At 44.4% G+C, this 17,686-nt stretch overlaps 1 protein-coding gene across 1 annotated transcript in view; it reads left to right on the top strand.

The window, feature by feature from the left end:
- The window catches only part of RPA1 (replication protein A1), a 46,427-nt gene extending 29,641 nt beyond the window's left edge, over positions 1-16,786 (top strand). Inside the window, exons 7-17 of the mRNA XM_027519514.1 lie at positions 735-867; positions 2,716-2,818; positions 4,041-4,109; positions 4,250-4,442; positions 4,938-5,077; positions 5,492-5,640; positions 8,073-8,205; positions 10,505-10,681; positions 11,224-11,331; positions 14,212-14,298; positions 15,741-16,786. Coding sequence (XP_027375315.1) covers positions 735-867; positions 2,716-2,818; positions 4,041-4,109; positions 4,250-4,442; positions 4,938-5,077; positions 5,492-5,640; positions 8,073-8,205; positions 10,505-10,681; positions 11,224-11,331; positions 14,212-14,298; positions 15,741-15,845 — 1,397 coding nt within the window. The 3' untranslated portion in view covers positions 15,846-16,786. The remainder of the gene's footprint in view (positions 1-734; positions 868-2,715; positions 2,819-4,040; positions 4,110-4,249; positions 4,443-4,937; positions 5,078-5,491; positions 5,641-8,072; positions 8,206-10,504; positions 10,682-11,223; positions 11,332-14,211; positions 14,299-15,740) is intronic.
- Positions 16,787-17,686: the final 900 nt, after the last annotated feature.

A 17,686-nucleotide genomic window follows, 5' to 3' on the forward strand; every position in this document is an offset into this window, starting at 1 on the left:
GCGTGCATATAAAGGCATTCATCTGCTTATAGGTGTTACATAATGACATATTCTTCCCAAGTGCAAGGCAGCTGCATAGGCTTGGAGGAAAAGGAGGCAAGAAGGGGCCGTGATAGCCAGTCCCCCCCACCCCTGTTCATCTTAAACGAAAGACTGATTCCTTGGCCTTTGCTCCCAATTAAACCCAATCCCATAAACTTCATTCTAGATGATCTGTTCCTGTAAGACCAGTTGAGAGCTGGGAGTTTTCTGGGGGTGTTTTGAGGAGATTTGTTTGTAATAGGTACTCTTCACCTCAGATGGTTCACCCACTGTGTCCCTTAATTCCCAGTCTTTCCTTCTTGCTCTTTCTCTTAGGCAACCAGTGGCTTGTCTTCACTTCTCAGTCAAGGTTATTTTCTTTCTCCAACCTATTATCTTGCCTACTGATAGAAAAGTTTAAAGATTCATCTCTGAAATAGCAGAGTCTGGATTCATTACCCTAATTATCTCAACCTCAGGATGTAAGTCAGCAGATACAGTCCTGAACATCTGTACACCCAGCCTTCATTTTAGACCTCACTCTAGTCTCCCGTTTCAGTCTGTGTTTGATTTCCAGATCTCTTGATTATTTAAAAGGAAAAACTAGGCTTCTCATTTTATATGATGTCACTAGTAGATTAAGAGTTCTTACAAAACTTACCATAAAATTTAAATAAAATAATGATTGTCCTTCTTTGTATTTGATTTTAAAGCTTCCACTGCATCTAAGGCTTTTGGTGCCTCAAAGACATTTGGAAAAGCTGGTGGTACCAGCCAAGTGAACAGCTCTGGGGGAACACAGGCCAAAGTGGTACCCATTGCCAGCCTCACCCCGTACCAATCCAAGTGAGTTATTTCATAGAATACATTTAGAAGGGACTTAGAAAGGAGTATAAGAGGTTGTTATGGGCTCTTGAGTTACTCGTATGTGAACTTCAGGGTTACCATGCATAAAATAGGTTTCCTCTGTTTTTGTTTTTTTTTCCAGAAGGGGATGAAATTGCAAATTGTGGCAACCTTTAACTATTTCATAATAAAATAATGGCAGAAAGAGCAATCAGCCATAGCTTATGGAATTTCATTCATTTTAAAAGAGTTTGAAAATTAAAAGATTTAATGTTTTAAGAGGGTGGCTCAGCTGTAAAGAATCCAACTGCCAATGCAGGAGACATGGACGTGGGTTCAGTCCCTGGGCTGGGAAGATCCCCTGGAGAAGGAAATGGCAACCCACTCCAGTATCCTTGCCTGGGAAATCTCATGGACAGAGGAGCCTGGCGAGCTACAGTCCATGCGGTTGTAAAGAGTCAGATACAATTTAGTGACTAAACAACAACAACAGAGTTTTAAGAACCAGTTGATAGTCTTAAGAGTAAAAATAAATCTTTGTTCTAATGCAGAAGGCATTTCATCTTCTCATCAAATAAATAGATGACTTTCAGTCCAGAAATTATTACTACAATTTTGTTGGCTCAAAAGAATATGTGTGTACTGGAGCCTATTATACAGAATGAAGTAAGCCAGAAAGAAAAGCACCAATACAGTATACTACGCATATATATGGAATTTAGAAAGATGGTAATGATAACCCTGTATGTGAGACAGAAAAAGAGACACAGATGTATAGAACAGTCTTTTGGACTCTGGGAGAAGGCGAGGGTGGGATGATCTGAAAGAATAGCATTGAAACATGTATATTATCACATGTGAAACAGATCGGCAGTCCAGGTTTGATGCATGAGACAGGGTGCTCAGGGCCGGTGCACTGGGATGACCCAGAGGGATGGGATGGGGAGGGAGGTGGGAGGGGGGTTCAGGATGGGGAACACAAGTAAACCCATGGCTGATTCATGTCAGTTCATGGCAAAAACTACTACAATATTGTAAAGTAATTAGCCTCCAACTAAAATAAAAAAAAAAAGAATATGTGTGTGTGTGTGTCAACCGTATTCCTATAAACTGAACAGATACTTCTTTTATATGATTTCTTTCCATTAAAAATTTTAGCAGTTGAAAATTAGTGCTCTTTTCAGAATTCTTTCAGATATCATTTACTTATTTATTCTTCAGTTGTTGGCAATGTGAGGAAGGGCTGTTCCCCTGTGAAGTGATGAGTAGGGTAACTAATGTGTCCAGGATGGGCACCAGGATTGGATATCAGACCTCGTGCCCCCCTCTCTCTAATGGCTTCTGTCTCAGATCATAGTGCTTGAGAGTGTTTTCCTTTGGTGGCTTACCCAACACCATGTTCCATACCCTTGTGTTTACATTCCATGTGTGCTGGAAGTGAGACAGAAGTTTGACATCAGTTATATCAGTTCCTGTAATTGAAAATAGCGGCAAAATATAATTGCTGGTATTACTGCATTTTCTAGCTTAGAACCTTTCATTAAGGGGATAGTGTTGCCTTGGTGATGCCTTTTGGAGAAGAGAAAGCGTTTATAAATTTACTTATTTGACAGGAGAATGAGTCAGTGTTAAATCACCTTGTGTGTTTTACTATTTGCTTATTCTATAAACTGTCAAACCTGGATGTCATCCTGGGGTTTTAATTAGCTGGATTAAAATACAGCTTCCCCTGGAAAATAGAATATGCATAAGGTAAGAAAGTCTCTAAGAAGATAATAGGGAGGGAACATTTCAGATCTTTCCCAAGTACGACTCCTGACACTAAGATTATCTGTTTTTGATTTTTAGGTGGACTATCTGTGCTCGTGTCACCAACAAAAGTCAGATCCGTACCTGGAGCAACTCCCGAGGGGAAGGGAAGCTTTTCTCCATAGAACTGGTTGATGAGAGTGTGAGTATCTGTCAGGTGGGGAAAGAAGAGTCCTCAGCTCTGGGAAACAGAGGGCTCACCTCTGTGCAGGCCCATAAGGTGAGAGAGAACAGTAGGCCAAGAAGAAACATGCTTCTTGCTGCTGTTTTTCCTCTCTTGTAATCTTCTGATGCCATCTGTGGGCACAGGGTTCAGTCATAAGTAAAATCCTTGGTCTCAGATGGAAGCATTTATAGCAGTTGACATTAGTTTTCTAAATGTGAGTAGCCTCACGGGCAGGAGAAATCAGAGACGTTGTCTGACTTGCCAGGAGGCTTAGTCAAAGCCCCAAGAGGTGATGTCTCCTTGGGAGCCGCATGGAGCCCTGGGCCACAACAGAAGGCACGTGGCAGCCTGGACTAGTGATAAGTGGTTGGTTTTGCGAGACATGCTTTCTGGCAGCGCAGACTTCCTGTGCTTTATGTAAACGAAGCCAAACCACGATGGAGAGATGAAAAATCCAAGTAGTGGCATCTCAACAAGCTTCTTGTCATGCTATATTTCTGTCCATTCATTTTACTTATAATCCCTAGTATATACTTCAGGCATTCTTTTCAAACAGCTGTATATTTCCTATTTGTTCACACCTCTAAGAGGGCAGAAAAAAATTGTTTGTTTGTTTTTTTATTTGTTTCTGTTTTTTTTGAAGATGGGATAACACCACCAATGACTGTGTCAGAATCCAAATTTTTTAAACCAAATTATTGGTCTCATCTGTCAGTTGGCTAAAAATTCAGCTGTTAATTTAAGTTTCTTCTCCATCTGTAGCGTTTTGACTGACAGGAAAGTACAAGTGAAAATCCAATCACGAGCAACCTGAAAGTATGATTTATTTTAACATTTTTGGCAATGACTCTTGAGTATGAAGTAATTCCTTGATCGGTGCAAATGCGAGGGAAGCTGGTGAATCACGGCGGCCCAACACACTTCCCTGGGGGCTTCAGTAATGTCACTCACGTTCAAAATACATTTTTTTAAGGTTTCTAACTTGAGGTTTAATGAGGCGCAGTAATGGGGATCGGCTAGTTAAACCTGGGTTGTTTCGCTGGAGTTAATAACGTGAATGTGTGACTGTGAACTGTGTGTCTTCTGTGTGACTGTGCTGCTGTTTCCAAGATGTCACCTTGACACCAGAGTGTCCCGTTTTTCACTGGTAAAACGAGCTCCATAGTTCTAACCTGCTCTCTCTCACACGCTTCTGCAGGGTGAAATCAGAGCGACTGCTTTCAATGAACAAGCGGACAAGTTTTTCCCCCTTATTGACGTGAACAAGGTATGGCAGCGTGGCGTCTAGACCAGAAACGGCCAAGTGATGGGGTGGGCACTGCTCTCCAAGAGCAGTGTGATGGTGAAGGCTTTTGAGACCCGATTTGATGGCACATCCCACGTTCCACGGCTTGGCTTCTTTTGCAGGTCTATTATTTCTCTAAAGGCACCCTGAAGATCGCCAACAAACAGTTCACAGCCGTCAAAAATGACTATGAGATGACCTTCAACAACGAGACTTCTGTCATGCCCTGTGAAGACGGCCATCACTTACCCACAGTTCAGTTTGATTTCACAGGGATTGGCGACCTGGAGAGCAAATCTAAGGACTCGCTTGTAGGTAAGTCTGTGCGTGAGAACCAAGATTGGTCATCATTAGTCCGGCTTGCACCACACAAGGGGATGGCATGAGACGAGTCCTTGCTGCTTCACTTTCGGTTGTGCTGTCACGAGAGCCTCGACCATCTTTTTAATTTTGTTTATTTATTTTTGGCTGTGCTGGATCTTTGTTGCTGTGCAGGCTTTTCTCTCATTGCAGAACATGAGGGCTACTCTCTAGTTGCCACGTGTGGGCTTCTCATTGCATTGCAGGGCTTCTCTCTCTGCAGAGCACGGGCCCTAGGGCATGCGGGCTTCAGTAGTCGGTGGCTCTCGGGGCTCTAGAGCACAGACTCTGTAGTTGTGGTGCACAGGCTCAGTTGCTCTGCAGCATGTAGGATCTTCCCAGACCAGGGATCGAACCCATGTCTCCTGCATTGGCAGACGAGTTCTTGACCCTGAGCCACGAGGGAAGCCCTGGACCATCTCTTACTAAAATGCTGTGCTTGTGTCTTAGACATAATCGGGATCTGCAAGAACTACGAAGATGTCACAAAAATCATAGTGAAGTCTAACAACAGAGAAGTCTCGAAGAGAAATATCTATCTGATGGATATGTCAGGGAAAGTGGTGAACGCTACCCTGTGGGGAGACGATGTAAGTGCTCGCGTTGAGTGGCAGGAGTGTGTGCAGAAAGGTGGGGACACAAAGCTTCCTGGGTGGTGGTCTTGCCTCGGGAGCTGTGGGGTGTTGGCCATGTCGGCCGGGTGGACCCTTCCTCGTGAACGTTTGGGCTCTCTGGGGAATATTTGAAAGCCTTTATGATTTACTTCTGTGAGATTTGCTGTGATTTAGGTTTTACGTAGTGAAATTTGCTCTTTCCTCTAACTCGGTTAGCTTTGCTGCATCTCTGAGCAGATTCTTGTGTGCGAGGTTACCTTGTATTGAGTCCATGTAGCATTTATTGCATTCACTCTACATGGCTGTTTTCTTTGCTTTTTATAAAAAAACTTTCTGTGTGTCCTTCCTGCCATTGACACTTGTTTGTTTGTTGTTTCTGTTGTTACGCAGGCTGATAAATTTGATGGCTCTAGACAACCCGTGATGGCCATCAAAGGAGCCAGAGTTTCTGATTTTGGTGGACGGAGCCTCTCTGTCCTATCTTCAAGCACCATCATTGTGAACCCTGACATCCCAGAGGCCTATAAGCTTCGCGGATGGTAGGTTTTTGGGGCTCAACACAGGGGCTATTTGAACTTGGGCTTGGAGAAGAACTGGTTCTTTTGGTTCCTGTAATCAGCGTGTGATCTGTCTGCCAAGCAGAGGGCTCTGTTACTAAATGAAGCAGTTCCTATATTTCTTGGAGGCATTATGCCTTCTGAGAGGATGGCTCTAAAGCCCTTAAACTGACAAACCTGTAATCCCATGACAAACCTGGAGAGTCGCAGGGAGCAATTAGGACAGGAACGCTGCCCGCCAACCTTGATCCTGCGAAGCAGGTGAAGACGGGCTGTAGCAGCTTTGTGCTGGAGCTCCATGAGAGGAGGTGTCTTTCATTTCACGGCTCAAAGCCGTGGGTCTCTGCGGGTGGAGGGGGTGGTGGCTAGGCGTCTTGTTCCGTCTAGACTCCGGTGCCGATCGCATCTTCTAGTGTGTATTCACCAGACTCTGATCGAGTGCAGTGGGCACAATGGGCTTTTGTGGGCAGTATGTTGTTATTCACAAAGCACTCGGGATGAGGAGAACCTACTAAAATCTCCTTGCTGTGTCTAGCTATTTAGGGTGTTAAAACTCTGCCTCAATAGAGCACTTCAAACTGAAACCTGGTATGCAAGCATTGATGTGGTCAGGGGAACAAAGCCCTGGAACTCACTTGAGCTTGCAAGCTACAGAGTGGGGGTAGGTGGGTGTTGATTTCCAACCATGTCCTAGGGTTTGAGTGACTAGAGAATTGCCTTGTATTACATACTCCCCTCTTTCATTTGAGCTTAATGTGAGCCAGCGGCACTACTATTTGAATAGTTTCATGACACATCTAAGGCTTCCCTGGTGGCTCAGTCGGTGAAGAATCTGCCTGCAATGCAGGAGACCTGGGTTTGATCCCTGGGTCTGGAAGATCCCCTGGAGAAGGGAATGGCTACCCACTCCAGTATTCTTGCCTGGAGAATCCCATGGGCAAGGAGCCTGGTGGGCTGCAGTCCATGGAGTCACAGAGATGGACACGACCGAGTGACCGACACACGTGACACATGTACTGGCATGGCCATGTCGCTTAAGCCAGCCTTGTGCGTGTGGTCCGCGTGGATCCCTGTTCCGCTCTTCTGGTAGCTGGCTTTGCATTTTAGCGCAGGGCCCGTTCACTAACAAGCGACCGGAAGGAACCACGGCTTCGGTTTGTCCTTGCTGCTGGATTTCCCGTCAGGCTCTGGAGCACGACCGCGGCTTAATTGCCCACGTTAAGGTCTTCATAGTTTACTTGTTCATAACTGTGATCCCAGTCAACATAAGAAGACATGGCTGTCCTTGAATAAGGCAGCTTGGTGTTGATCAGAAAGGAGCTCGGCGTGTCCGCCCCCCCAGGCAAGGTCTGGGGGTGTCTAGATCTCAGTTGCAGCAACATGGAGTTTCTGCTGTAAGAAGGGCTGCCTCTCTCCCTGTTCTGTTGTTTCCTGATGAGCTGTCTTTGGTGGCAAATGTCTCCTCAGAGTTTTTGAAACTGTAAACTTGTGTTGCTAGTCGAGGTGAAATAGATTTACGGACCTTGCTGTGCCTCTGTGACGGATTTAGCCGCTTACCTGACAGAACAAAAAGGCAATTGTCTGCAGCTTAGGGCAGCATCCATTCTGTCCCATGCTCTCATTTTACGGAGCCTTTTCTGTACGTGGTTACTTTTAGTTATCCTCCTTTAGGGTGACATTGGTGTGTTTTTAATCTCAGACTGCCTCTTTCTTGACACGAGTGTGTTTCTGACACACTCCTCTTGGGTGTCCTTTCCTTCATGTTAGCTGATAATGTGATCAACTTTATAATTTAACATAATTAAATTTCAACTTTCATTTTGGCATAAGTAAAATCTCACTAAGAAGGTTAGTCTACAGGGAAACAGGTAAATACCTTCTAATAAATTATTTTCGATTATATAATCTTTTAAAATTATACCAGTCTTAAAAGATCTGGGAACATTTTTTGCTATGCCATTAAAATACGTCAACTGTCCCTTTCTAGCCTGGTACATTTCAGCGATGAGAAAAATGCAGCTGCTGAGCAAGAATGAGCATCAGTAGCCCAGAGAAGTACACCAGGACTCTCCATTGTTGCTTGTTTTGTTGTTGACTTTCCAGGTTACTGTTTTTTTAGGCACTTGGGCCATCTGGCTAGTGTTGATAGCAAGGCTAATTTAAGAAAAGGTTCTGTGGCAGTTTGGCACTGTCTTTCGTGACCACTGGGAGGCGTCAGAGCAATTGAGATTTAAAAGAGGTCACTCCATTTCTTCAGTAGACTTGAGATACAATGAGGAAGATGATACCTTCAGCCCCACTTGATCATGACCTGTGAAAAGTTGGACGGGGAGCACATAGCCTGTACCTGGCATATAGAAACAAGTATCACATTCAACATGCATATAAAGTACCTGTTATTCTTTGTTTTTCAGGTTTGACTCAGAAGGACAAGCCTTAGATGGCATTTCCATCTCTGATCTAAAGAGTGGAGGAGCAGGTGGGAGCAATACCAACTGGAAAACATTATATGAGGTCAAGTCGGAGAACCTGGGCCAAGGTGACAAGGTATGCGGTTCCTGACTTTCTCCACAAAAGCGTGTATGATGTGTGAGAGGGTGAGTTTCCAGGTCCAGTTTCTGATAACCAGCTGTTAGACCTTAGTCCAGAGCCATGATTCTTACCTGGGGTGATGGCTAAGGATGCCAGCCAGAGTGAGGGAGCCATGCTTTCTAATAGGAGTATGTTATATCCCTCAGGTCAGTTGAGGCAAAAAGATGTTCAGAGCTCTGACTTAGAGAGTTGTGTAGTTCTTGGAGGAATCTTAATGAAGCAGTAGTAATCAAGTTGTGTATTAACATGAACCGCATTCAGGTCCATATTCCTTTTCTGTGATTGTTCCTGCAAGCTGAAATGCCTGCAGACCAGAAAGGCAGCTTTTGAGATTACAGTTCATACTGAGTGTTAGTGAGTTTCGGCGTCAGACACGGAGTGGTTCACGTGTACCCTCACTGGCTATAGAGGATTAACCTCTTGGGGGCTGAGCACCCCTGGTATCCTCTGACAAGAATTGACTGGTATTTGACTGGAATTGCAACTTCCCTTTCAGTGTTTGTGTTTAATGACCCCCGCCCCCCATCTTGCTCTGAATCTGTATTCTGTCAGCAGTTCAAGATTTAAATCATTTATTTCTCCTTTATGTTCCCAGAACCAGTAATTCCTGCTTTATTATTTTCATATTGTACAATATGGTTTTTATTCCTTACTGTCTCATTCCACAATACTTTCTTATCCATCACTGTCAATGACTGCAACTCATAATGCTGTTACACAATGTCCTGAGACTTAAACGTTGGACAGATCTGTGTCACTCTGGGTTTTCTTGTTAACCAGTTTCTTTCTTAGACCTAAGGGTAGACAGTAGGTAACAAGGAATCGGGCCTAGAGAGTACCTATTCACACCCAAACTTTCAAGTCACACTTGGAATCGGGCCTTTACCTGGAAATACAGAAAAACCCTTCAGGCATTCTCCTGGAAGACTCCCCTTCAGTAGAGCAGGAGTCCCCAACTCCTGGGCTACAGACCAGTACTGATCCACAGCTTGTTAGGAACTGGGCCACACAGCCGGAAATGGGCTGCTCCCTGTTGCTTGCATTGCTGCCTGAATCATCCTGTCTGTGGAAAACTAGTCTTCTACCAGAATGGTCTCTGGTGCTGAAAAGGTTGGGGACCGCTGCTCTAGAGCCTTTTAGAGTGAAGATTCATCTGGCCCTGAGTTCAGAGTACACCCAGAGGGAACTGCTCACCCCCCCAAAATTATTCGTCCTGTATCCTTTCCATGACAGTTAAAAGGCAAAGCAAATAGCAACAGAAAGCCTATGCTTGTGACTTGGTCCTTGCCACGTTTACTTATCAGTGATGTCTCCACTTTGAAGGCGCTTGTTCAGTCTTCTTGCATTCTACTGAACTTGGTGACTTAGACCGGGGGCCCACAAACAGGCCCATGGGCCATGTCTAGCCTGCCGCCTATTATAAATACAAATACATTGAAACCAGCCTCCCGCTCTCATCTCTAGACTGTCTGTGGATGGTCTTGCACCCCAGCAGCAGGGCGAGTAGCTGCAACAGACTGTGACCCAATGGCTTGTAAAGCCTGAGATAGATACTGTCTGGCTTTTTACAGAAAATGCTTGTTGACCAAAGACAAAGTTGAATCTAGATGATCGAAATCACTGCTATTGTTTTTAACATGGGAGGAATGGTTGAAGATAACTATGCTAGAGTTCACTGTGTCCTGGTTCTGTTACCTTCTGAGGGGTAGAGGAACAGGAGCAACAAGATCAAGAGCTCTTGAAGTCTTTTGCTTTCATATAGTCATATAGTCTATTTCAGTTTTAATTAAATAAGTTTAGTCTAATTTAGAATTAAGGACTTCCCTGGTGGCTCAGACAGTAAAGAATCCACCTGCAATGCAAGAGACCTGGGTTTGATCCTTGAGTTGGGAAGATCTCCTGGAAGAGAACATGACAACCCACTCCAGTATTCTTGCCTGGAGAATCCCCATGGACAAAGGAGCCTGGTGGGCTAGTCCATGGGGTCACAAAGAGTCAGACACCACTGAGTAACCAAGCACAGCACAGTTTAGAATTAACTTCTTTATTATTAAGGAGTAATAATATGCTTTAGAACTTGGTTTGTTACCCTTCTGGATTTTGTAGTCAGCTCAAGTAACTTCTGAAACTATAGAATGAATTATCCCTTGTAATCACATTGTGAGAGTATGCAAACACCCTCATATGTCAGGGCAAATCCAGTCCTGAACTTTGGTCTGTACTCTTTGCCTCATACCACTCTCTTCTCCTGAAGCCTGACTATTTTAGCTCTGTGGCAACTGTGGTGTATCTTCGCAAAGAGAACTGTATGTACCAGGCCTGCCCAACTCAGGATTGTAACAAGAAAGTGATCGACCAGCAGAACGGATTGTACCGCTGCGAGAAGTGTGACAGTGAATTCCCCAATTTCAAGTACCGCATGATCCTGTCAGTAAGTAGAATGGGTGAACAAGGACTGCTCTGGTGTTTCTTGAGTCCCTGCGAAGCTCCCGGCACTGTGGAGACTAGCTTGTCTCTTAGTTCAGGCTTTCAGATTGTCTGGGATGCTCAGCAGTGACTAAAAGCTGTCTTAGGGAGTGCCTCCTGGTGACTGAAGGGTGTACGATTTAACATGCAGACGACATTGGAGACTCATTCGAAACCTTTAGTCCAAAGGCCATTGCAGCTGGAGGGCCACTGAGTCCAGTGTGCCCGGATCCTGCATCTGAAGGTGATTTTTGTTGGGCTGTATCTCCCCTGAGAACTGAAATCACAGGTCCACACCACATGTTCCTGCTGTGATCCACACTTAACATTTTGAACTTCTCTCTTGGATACTTTTTACATTCTTTGGAAAGAACATAGCTATTTAGTGGAATGGGCTTTTTTCCCTAGAAACTCTTTTAAGGAGTGGAAAAAGTCAATCTCCCAGTCTCCTTAGTGTGTCTTCCTTTTGTTATTTCTGTGGTGTAATGATGTAAAGTTGTTTTTTAGGTCAATATTGCCGATTTTCAAGAGAATCAGTGGGTCACATGTTTCCAGGAGTCTGCAGAGGCCATCCTTGGACAAAGCACTGCTTATCTTGGGGAATTAAAAGAGAAGGTTGGCCATTTCCTGTATTATTACTGTGGTAGTTCCCATGCTGTAACACTTACCTGTTTTTTGCTCTGATAATTTTTGGTCTATTGCTGGTGGGTGTTGTATAGCGTCTCTCACTGCTGACTGTGAAAGCTCATCTAATTCTAATTGTGTCCACCTTGTGCTAACAATGAGGTGATGAAGTAATGTGTATAAAATTCTTTAAAAACAGCCCTTTCTAAGTAGAAAGCACTTTTCCCTCCTGTTCTAAGAGTCAGTGTGCCTGCAGTCACTTGAGATCTGGAAGTATCTTCTGAAGTAAGCTGAAGTCCAGATACTTTTTTTTTTTGAGTCTGTAATAATAAACTTTAAGTCCATTATGGTTTTCCTGTTATAGTTTATCCTGGGATGTTGACTAGTTCCCTGTGCTTTACAGTAGGACCTTGTTATCCCCCCATTCTATATGTGATAGCTTCTATCTACTAACCCAAGCTCCCCGTCCATCCCTTTCCACCCACTCCCCCACCCCCGCCTTGATAACCATGTCTGTTCTCTGTGCCTTGAGTCTGTTTCTGCTTCCTAGATAGGTTCATCTGTGTCATATTTTAGATTCCACACGTAAGTAATGCTCTGTGGTATTTGTCTTTTTCTGACTTTGCCTAATATGATAATCTCTAGTTGTATCTGTGTTGTTGCACATGGTATTATTTCATTCTTTTTTATGGCCGAGTAGTGTTCCATTGTGTATCCATACCACATCTTTATTCAGTGTGCCTTTTTAAAGTAATAAACACTTTTCTGAAAAGTTGAGTCAAATCCTGGTTTAAATTCACATATAAGGTATGTGCTTATTTCATGTTGTCAGATGCGTTCTTACAAAGTAACTTTCTTTCGTAAGGTCACTTTCTCTCTTTTATTTTTATAAAAGAGTATTTTCACATAGTAGTTTTGTTTAATTCAAGGACTAATTACTAGTTATCCTAAAGTTAAGAAAGATGTTTGCTCAGATAAAACATATAAAGACCAATAAAAGCTATAGTTTCTGAGCCACACAAATTAGTATCTGTCTATAGATTTTTCTCCCCCATTGTCCTCCACATCGGTTAGTATACTTGTAAAAGCCAGTAGCGAAAAAGGATTTGTCATTTGTTTTGGTGTGTGTGTGTGTGTGTTTTTCTTTCCTGTCTTTTGTTCGTTTAGCTCTGCCCTTTTGTCTCTTTGAAATTGTCCATGAGCTCTCTGAAAATAATCCCAACAAGCCCTTTTACAGAAATAACTGGAATTGACTTTAAAGTATGATGGTATCTTTTATCTGTTTTGCCTGGTCCTCTATTTTCATATCAGCTTTTAAGGCTCGAGGCAGCCTTTCAGGATTTTTTATGGGCTTATTACATTTGACTGGTTTTACTGCCAGTGAATGAGGACATATAGGAACTCTCCCCTCAGGAATCATAATATTCTTGGAGTATGCACTCCACGCTTTCACTAATCTTGAAAGAATGATGGCAGCTGGTACAATTTTCTGAGGGTTTAACACATTGTTTTATTTACATACCCAAAAGCCTGAGGACTCTGTGTGCGTGTGTGTGTGTAGTAACCTTTATACAAAGAGTTCTATATATAACAAAGCTATTTTCATGTTCCAAGTGGCATGCAAATAATACTTGACTGATATGAACTATTAATTTTATTAAAAGTTCTTGTACATTTATTTTATGCATATTTGTGTAAAATGCTTTCTCTAATCCCTCTGTTTACCAGACTCTTTTTTTAACTCAGAAGCTTAATCAAGTGATATTTGAGAGGCCAGTAAGAGAGAGAAAACTGTGGATTTTAAACTTCTTCCCAAACCTTTGCCCATTTCTGTCTTCTTCACTTACCACATCTGTAAATCCAGAGGCTGAAATAATGTATATATGACAACTTGAACTTTTTTCCTGAGTCCTCGCCCATTCTTAATTTGTTCTGAAGATTCTGAGCCTCAGATTTATTCCATCACAGATTTTGAAAGTTTAGAAATGTATTTCCTAAGAGTGTTTCAGTTTTTTTCTATTGTGATAAAATATACATAAAATTTACCATTGTGAGTGAGTGAGTGAAAGTCACTCAGTCGTGTCTGTCTCTTTTGCGACCCCATGGACTATACCAGTGAACCAGTGAAGTTGCTCAGTCGTGTCTGACTCTTTGCAACCCCATGAACTATAGCATACCAGTCTCCTCCATCCATGGAATTTTCCAGGCAAAAGTACTGGAGTGGGTTGCCATTTCCTTGTCGAGGGGATCTTCCTGACCCAGGGATTGAACCCAGGTCTCCCACATTACAGGCAGACGCTTTACCATGTGAGCCACCAGGGAAGCCGCATGGACTATCCAGTCCATGGAATTCTCCAGGCCAGAATATGGAATGGGTAGCCTTTCCCTTCTCCAGGGGATCTTCCCAACCCAGGGATCGAACCCAGGTCTCCTGCATTGCAGGTGGCTTCTTTACCAGCTGAGCCACCAGGGAAGCCCACGTATACAAGTTCAACGGCGTTAAAATACCTTCATATTGTTGTGCAGCTGCCACCATCATCCAGCTGTAGAACTTTTTCATCCTCCTCAGCTGAAACTCTGTACCCATCAAACACTAACTCTCTGTTGCCCCTGGCAGCCATCATTCCACTGTCTGTCTGTATGAAATTGAGTACTCTAGGTAGAATATTTTAATTTTTAATAAAATTCTACCTAAACAGTTTTATGCGATGAAATGTCACCTATATATTAGTCATTCCTAAGAAATTTCAAGCCACTGGGAGGTGATCATTTTCTCAGAGGTTTTCCTCCAAGTCTTTTCAAAAACCGTACAGATAATTTCAGGTGGTCTGGTAGTTTCCATTCCGACAGTTTTACATTTTGTTTCTGCAGAACGAGCAAGCGTTTGAGGAAGTTTTCCAGAATGCCAACTTTCGATCTTTTACGTTCAGGATCAGGGTCAAACTGGAGACCTACAATGTAAGTAACGTCACCCACGGTGCGTGAGAGTAGCAGCACAGAACTGCTGTTTGTCACCCACAAGCCCACTACAGTGTTAGCTGTGAGTTCCTCTTTCACTGTGTTCCAGACGGAACCCGTAACACCCTGCATTTATTACTCACTGAGTCACACCAGCACTAGGGTACTGTTATCATCTCTGTTTTCAGATGAGCAAACAGACCAAGAGAGAGGTTAAGGGTCTTGTCCAGTATTAACATCCAAGGAAAACATGCTGTGTGGCCTTTTCAGTTAAACCTGGGGGATTTTGGTTTGTGTCCTGACAGAATGGACCCACATCTTCCCCATGGTTTGGGTTCTAAAGTCAGTATATGAAAGAAAGACCACATGTGGTTAAAATTACCTTGAAAATTCCTGTAATTGCTCATAACATCATACAGTTGTAAAATCATGAAAAAACAGCCTTTATTGAGTACTTACTGTCTGCCGGATACTGTTCCACACCCTTTGCATACTTTGTCTCCATTCATCCTGGCAGTAACCTTGTGTGAAGGAACTCTTGTTGCCCGCGATTTGGCAGTGAAAAGCCGTAGGCTTATGGAGAATTGAGTAACTTGCCTAAATTCATATGCTGGCAAGTGGCAGAGCTAATCATTGCACACAGGCAGTCCAGCCTCAGAGTTCTACTCATGCTTAGAAATCTGACTGAGTTTTGTAGATACAGAGCTGGCGTGTGCAGGCCCTGAGCTGGCCTCACCCCAGTCTGCCTCTGAAGGCACTGTCCAACCTAGTGAATGGGCAGTGGGAGAATTCAGGAAACCTTGCTTGTTTCAGGGTTTACTTGCTCTGTTTTCTTGTCAGGCCTTAACTCTAATGCCTGCTAACAGCTGTGTTTGATTTTGTGAGCATTAAATGAACCTCTCAATGTCAGCAGTGTGGTATCAGGGTGGGGTAGGGGTGGTCGAGAGGGAGGGATGGAAGGGTCTCTGGTCCCTGCGTGACGTGGACGGGGTGGTGAAGGGTGGCGAGGTCGCCTCTCGCGGGGCTGAGACAGGCCACGGCAGGCCTCGGCCTCTGCTGCGAGCACGGCTGCTCTCCCCCAGCCCGCTCACAGAGCCCGCGGCGTGGCTTTAGCAAGCCACTGTCTTCTCTGGGCTCCCGTTTCTCGCTCTGTAAAGAGAACAGATTGAACTTGAAGAGCCCTCTATAGTCCGTCACACTTGGAGTCTCGGTTTCCGAGTGTTTGGGACCACGAGGAACCGGTGCAAGGACCTGTGTGGAAGAGAGGCCTTTGTTGCACCAGAAACCCTGGCCTGGGCACTCGTCATCACGGCTCCTTTACTGGCATCACGGGACTCCGAACCACCAGCGTGTCTTTGTGCTTTCTCCTGTTGGGATCAGTGAAACCAGGAACATGGCCACAGGCGTTTATTCGTTCACAAATCGTTCTTCTCTTTTCAAAGGATGAGTCTCGAATTAAGGCCACGGTGGTGGACGTGAAGCCTGTGGACTACAGAGAATACGGCAGAAGGCTGGTCATGAACATCAGGAGGAACGCGGCGATGTGAGAGGATCGTGCCTATGGGGCAGGAGCTTGTGGATAGAGGGCTGAAGCAAACCACCCCCCCCACGCCACCTCCGACCTCCACCCGCACCACCATCCCCGCCCTGACTGACGGCGGTGCAGAGCGCCCCTCTACCATGGACTAAGCCATCACCTCTCGTCACACCTGGGAACCCACTGGCAGCAAAGGCACACAGTGGAATACGCCTAAGTGAAAAGGGAAATACGCTTGTGGGGCTGTGGTATAAACCGTGTCAGACCTCGGGGTCAGCTGCGCGGACCGTAGTACCACTCACTCCCTGTCTTTAGGTTTTTGTCAGTTTTACTAAGAGCTCATTATTTTCAACCAGGAATTATGTCACAAGTAATTGACCCTCAATCTGTAGACAGTGAAATAAATTATGTAAGTCGGGTTCCTGCTTCTCCAGTGCTGACACCTTCTCAGCTCGGGTCCCTTCCCAAGGGGGAGCGCTGAGAAGTGGTTTTGTGGAGGAACTTGAGTGTTTTAGGAAGCCCGTCTTCCTCGATTTCAAAGGCTCCCTTTCTAGAGGGGCCACACAGTTGTTAATGCCTGGATTGGCAATAGGGTAGAATTATTAATCAAAGTCATATCTTTTATATCTGAAGAATATCCTTCCTTCAGGGTTTAATAGACGGAGTCAGATGGGTCTGATATTAATCAAAATGGTCTCTTCTGAGGAAGGCTGATAAGCATTGACTTGCTGTCCCCTAGAGACATCCCGGCAACTACAAAGCATCGCTTTCGTCTCCCCTTCAATTAATGTTGCATTTCTGTTGGTACGCCTTTTCTACCTGTACATGTTTCTTGAATTTGTATGTTTTCTTTTCTTGATTAAAGCTGTATTAAATAGAAGGGATTCTGAAGGGAGAAGCCCTTTGTTGCCATTGCCTTGTTTAATAAACAGTTTATTCTCTGCTTATGAATCCCACTTTCTTTGAATGCAAAGTGTTCTTGTAACTGGAAAGCAATTAATTAGCCTTCATAATAAATGTTCACTTGGGGAAGATGTTAACTCATTACAAACTCGAAGATTAGTCCAAAGCATAGAGATCATTCTTCCTAATGTCTGCAACCTTGAAATGCATCTTTAAAAGAATGAAAACACCAAAAACAAAAAGCCATTGTGCCCTGGAATGCTGATGATCCGGCACTTTGGGATTTTATTGATGTTTACACAGCGGTCTTAACACCAACCAGGCTTTGAAATGTGAACAGACAGTGAGCTGGTAAGAAAACAGTAATTATGCTACTGGGCTTTTCAGTCGGCAAGAACATGCTTGCTCTGTGTGTTCCTAATCATATTAATTATCTATCCGGTCGCTGCAGCCCCTCATCTGGCGTTCGCAGCACACCTCTGCAAGCGTCCAGGCGGCATTGCCGTCTTCCCGTGGTGCCGGGCCCTGGTTTTTAATGTGGGCAAGCGCGGCACATGGAGGCCCTTGCTGGGAGTGAGCACATCCTGCCTGTGTCATCCTTAGCCTTCTTCTTCCGGGAGGAACCAGCTGGCGTCAGGCAGGATGACTTCCATGGCTCAGAACCTAGGATGGCCTTCTCTCAGGCCCTCTAATTGTCTGGACACGGTCAGGATAGCCACTGGGCCACACTTGATTCTCCGGCCAAGGCCTCAGCGATTTTTTACGGAAGCTCCTTTCTGTCTGACCTTGCTCGTAAAGCGCTGACTAGAAAATTACAGTCTTCAGTGCTATGGTGGATTGACAAATTGTGGGTTGGAAGTGGCAATCTAGCTTTCAGCCTGCTAACCAGTCTTTTATATCTACCGCTCCCAGCATCCCCTCCTCTCCCCATCACGGCTCCCACCCCAC

The sequence above is a fragment of the Bos indicus x Bos taurus genome, chromosome 19 (genome assembly GCF_003369695.1).
Source record: "Bos indicus x Bos taurus breed Angus x Brahman F1 hybrid chromosome 19, Bos_hybrid_MaternalHap_v2.0, whole genome shotgun sequence".
Lineage (NCBI taxonomy): Eukaryota > Metazoa > Chordata > Mammalia > Artiodactyla > Bovidae > Bos > Bos indicus x Bos taurus.